The 2,416-nt window shown below is 44.9% G+C and overlaps 1 protein-coding gene across 1 annotated transcript; it reads right to left on the reverse strand.

Moving 5' to 3' along the window:
* Positions 1 to 8: 8 nt before the first annotated feature.
* On the reverse strand, positions 9 to 314 carry PPTG_22064 (hypothetical protein; the record flags this gene model as incomplete). The annotated part of the gene is made up of 1 exon (XM_008901671.1): positions 9 to 314. A coding segment is annotated over one exon (306 nt), but the record flags the coding sequence as incomplete, so codon positions are not given.
* Between the last annotated feature and the right edge of the window lie 2,102 nt (positions 315 to 2,416).

Consider the following 2,416-nt stretch of genomic DNA (forward strand, 5'->3'; position numbering starts at 1 on the left):
CCACGACCCCCGGCTGGAACACTTCCATGCAAGTTGGCGCCAGCACGTGCAACTCTTCCCTCGTGTTGCGCAGTCTGGGTACATATCGGCTCCTCCTCCGGCTCCTTGGCAACCGCCTTCTTCGTCTTCACGAGCCGGCGATACCGCTCTCGCTGCATAGCGTTTTGGTGGTCGCGATGGTCGTTGCACAACCAGTGCAGCGCGCCGTTTGCTTTGACGGCTCGCGCCTGAATGCACCCTCCTGGATGCTGGCACTGCTCAGGGTCGAGCAGGTGAGGGGACGTCCTTCCGCGGCGACCGGGCTCCTTTGGCATCTTCTGCAAACGATCGGTAGCATAGCTCAGTCTGTGTCGACAGCAGGTCACCTCGTAGCGCAGTAGCACACGCTTACCTTGGTAGGAGAAGAGGGCAGCGATTGACTTGGCCTTCCCTTTGATTGTCACGCTATGATTCCAAACGGTCGCAGTATGACTTCAACCTATACAAAAGAATATTATGCTCGATGGGGGGTAATGCCGAAGCGATTTTGACAAAAATTAATTTCAGCTTGCCCCCTTAGCAACCGTGGCGAGTAGTCGCCTGAGGATGCTGGCAGCAGTATGCTGCCATACTAGTTCTAGGTTATAATCTACTTATACCTAAACTTTTCTAACTAGCATCACCCACAGCTAATGTCGCACTTAAGGTAATCTAGAGCTCCGTGGGATATGAGATCCTAATAGCCATAGCTTTTGGCGCGTTGCGGTAGATATGCTCTTATTAGCCTAAACAAATTGAATAATTCGTGACGAAACAAGGTGCAATTTTTACTTGGGAACATCAAATATAAAAAAATAAGTGTTTTGAGATGTTGGAATTCGCTAACCTCTTTTTGAAAGATACGTGACTTCATTAACGCTAGGTTTTAGTCTTCACAGACTGTACTGCACTTACGTGAAAGCGAAACCGTACACTAGTATATCTTGGCGTGGTATACGCTCTTTTGCTTCGCTGGGAGGTATATATCCCAGCCATCGCTTGGGAATACAGATCGGCGTGTACATTCGATATCGATTGTCCGCGGTTAGACGCGTTTCTGGGAATGTACCACACATAATCAGCAAACTCTACTCCGAGTACCCTCACTGAGCAGCTTCTTCAGTCGATATAAGGCGAGCGCCTTCAAACTGGCAGCAAATTTGCATCATTAGCGTTATCATATTTTTATATTGTAGTAGTTGTCACGAAGGGTTGTATTTTTTTGCCGGAAAGTCTTATTCTAATCGCCCACAAAATACACAATGTCGGTCGTGTTGTTGAGTTGAGCGCGTTGTGGTTTTCTTTGTAATGCATCTTGACATATAATAAAATAATTTGGTCAAAACCTAGTAAGATTACAACTTGTTGGGTTAGTGGTGATCTTCATCTACTGCAAACGCAAGCGAGTTTACTACCCCCAGCAGACTGCAAGCATCCTACTGGACATTCTAGCACCTAGATATTCCTTTGGTGTGGTGCTGGCGTAATACGGAGTTGGTCCTCGTTACGACGGTAACTTCTGTCCATGCAATCATCCTACAGGAAATCCTAGTATAGTGGCTCTTTAGTCTTTTTGTTCGTCCGCGGAGATCTTGACTGGATGCGTCGTCTGGACCATATACTGAAAACTCGGATGCAAATGAAACTGGACGAGCGCGCTAGGGCTCACTGGTTATTCCTGGGTTTTTGACTGCGAAGATGTCTGCTGAACTGAGCGAATCCAAGCAGAAAGTGTCTTGTTCTGACTGGGTCTCTAGGTGGATGATAGAAGACTACTCCACTTCAGTCGCCACATGGCCAGAATTCACAGTTGTAACGAGGACCAACTCTGTATTGTTCCAGCACCACAGTTTAAGAAAATATTTAGGTGCTTGACCAGAATTTACGGTCGAAACGATGACCAACTCCGTATTACGCCAGCACCACAGTTTAAATCAGGTGTTAGAATTTCCAGTAGGACGATTGCATGGTCACTACTCACGGTCGAAGTCCATATTAGTATTGCGCCAACATCACAATTTACCCATGTACAAAACCTTTATAACAGAACGTAAAATCTAGTGATGGCATTAGCACACTTAGTATATCTGTGCTTTAGCTCCAAGTTAATGTAATTTTTTTTACATTAATTATGAACTAATTTAAAAAAAATAGTTATACGTATACGCTAATTGGCCTACAAACGTTTAATTAGACGTGCTTTAAACCTACTTCATCAATCGACAGAGTAGTTTATTAAGCTAGAATCGTCTTGAACTGGTCGGAGAGGGTGGTTACATCTACATATATGAATGAAGTGTAATACGTGTATATTATGTTTCTTAATCTTACGCTTTGAGAACAGGACAGCGAACTCTCGATGAGATCGCGAACGGGCCCCAAATTTTGAATTTCATTT

The sequence above is a fragment of the Phytophthora parasitica genome (assembly GCF_000247585.1).
Source record: "Phytophthora parasitica INRA-310 unplaced genomic scaffold supercont2.11, whole genome shotgun sequence".
Lineage (NCBI taxonomy): Eukaryota > Oomycota > Peronosporomycetes > Peronosporales > Peronosporaceae > Phytophthora > Phytophthora nicotianae.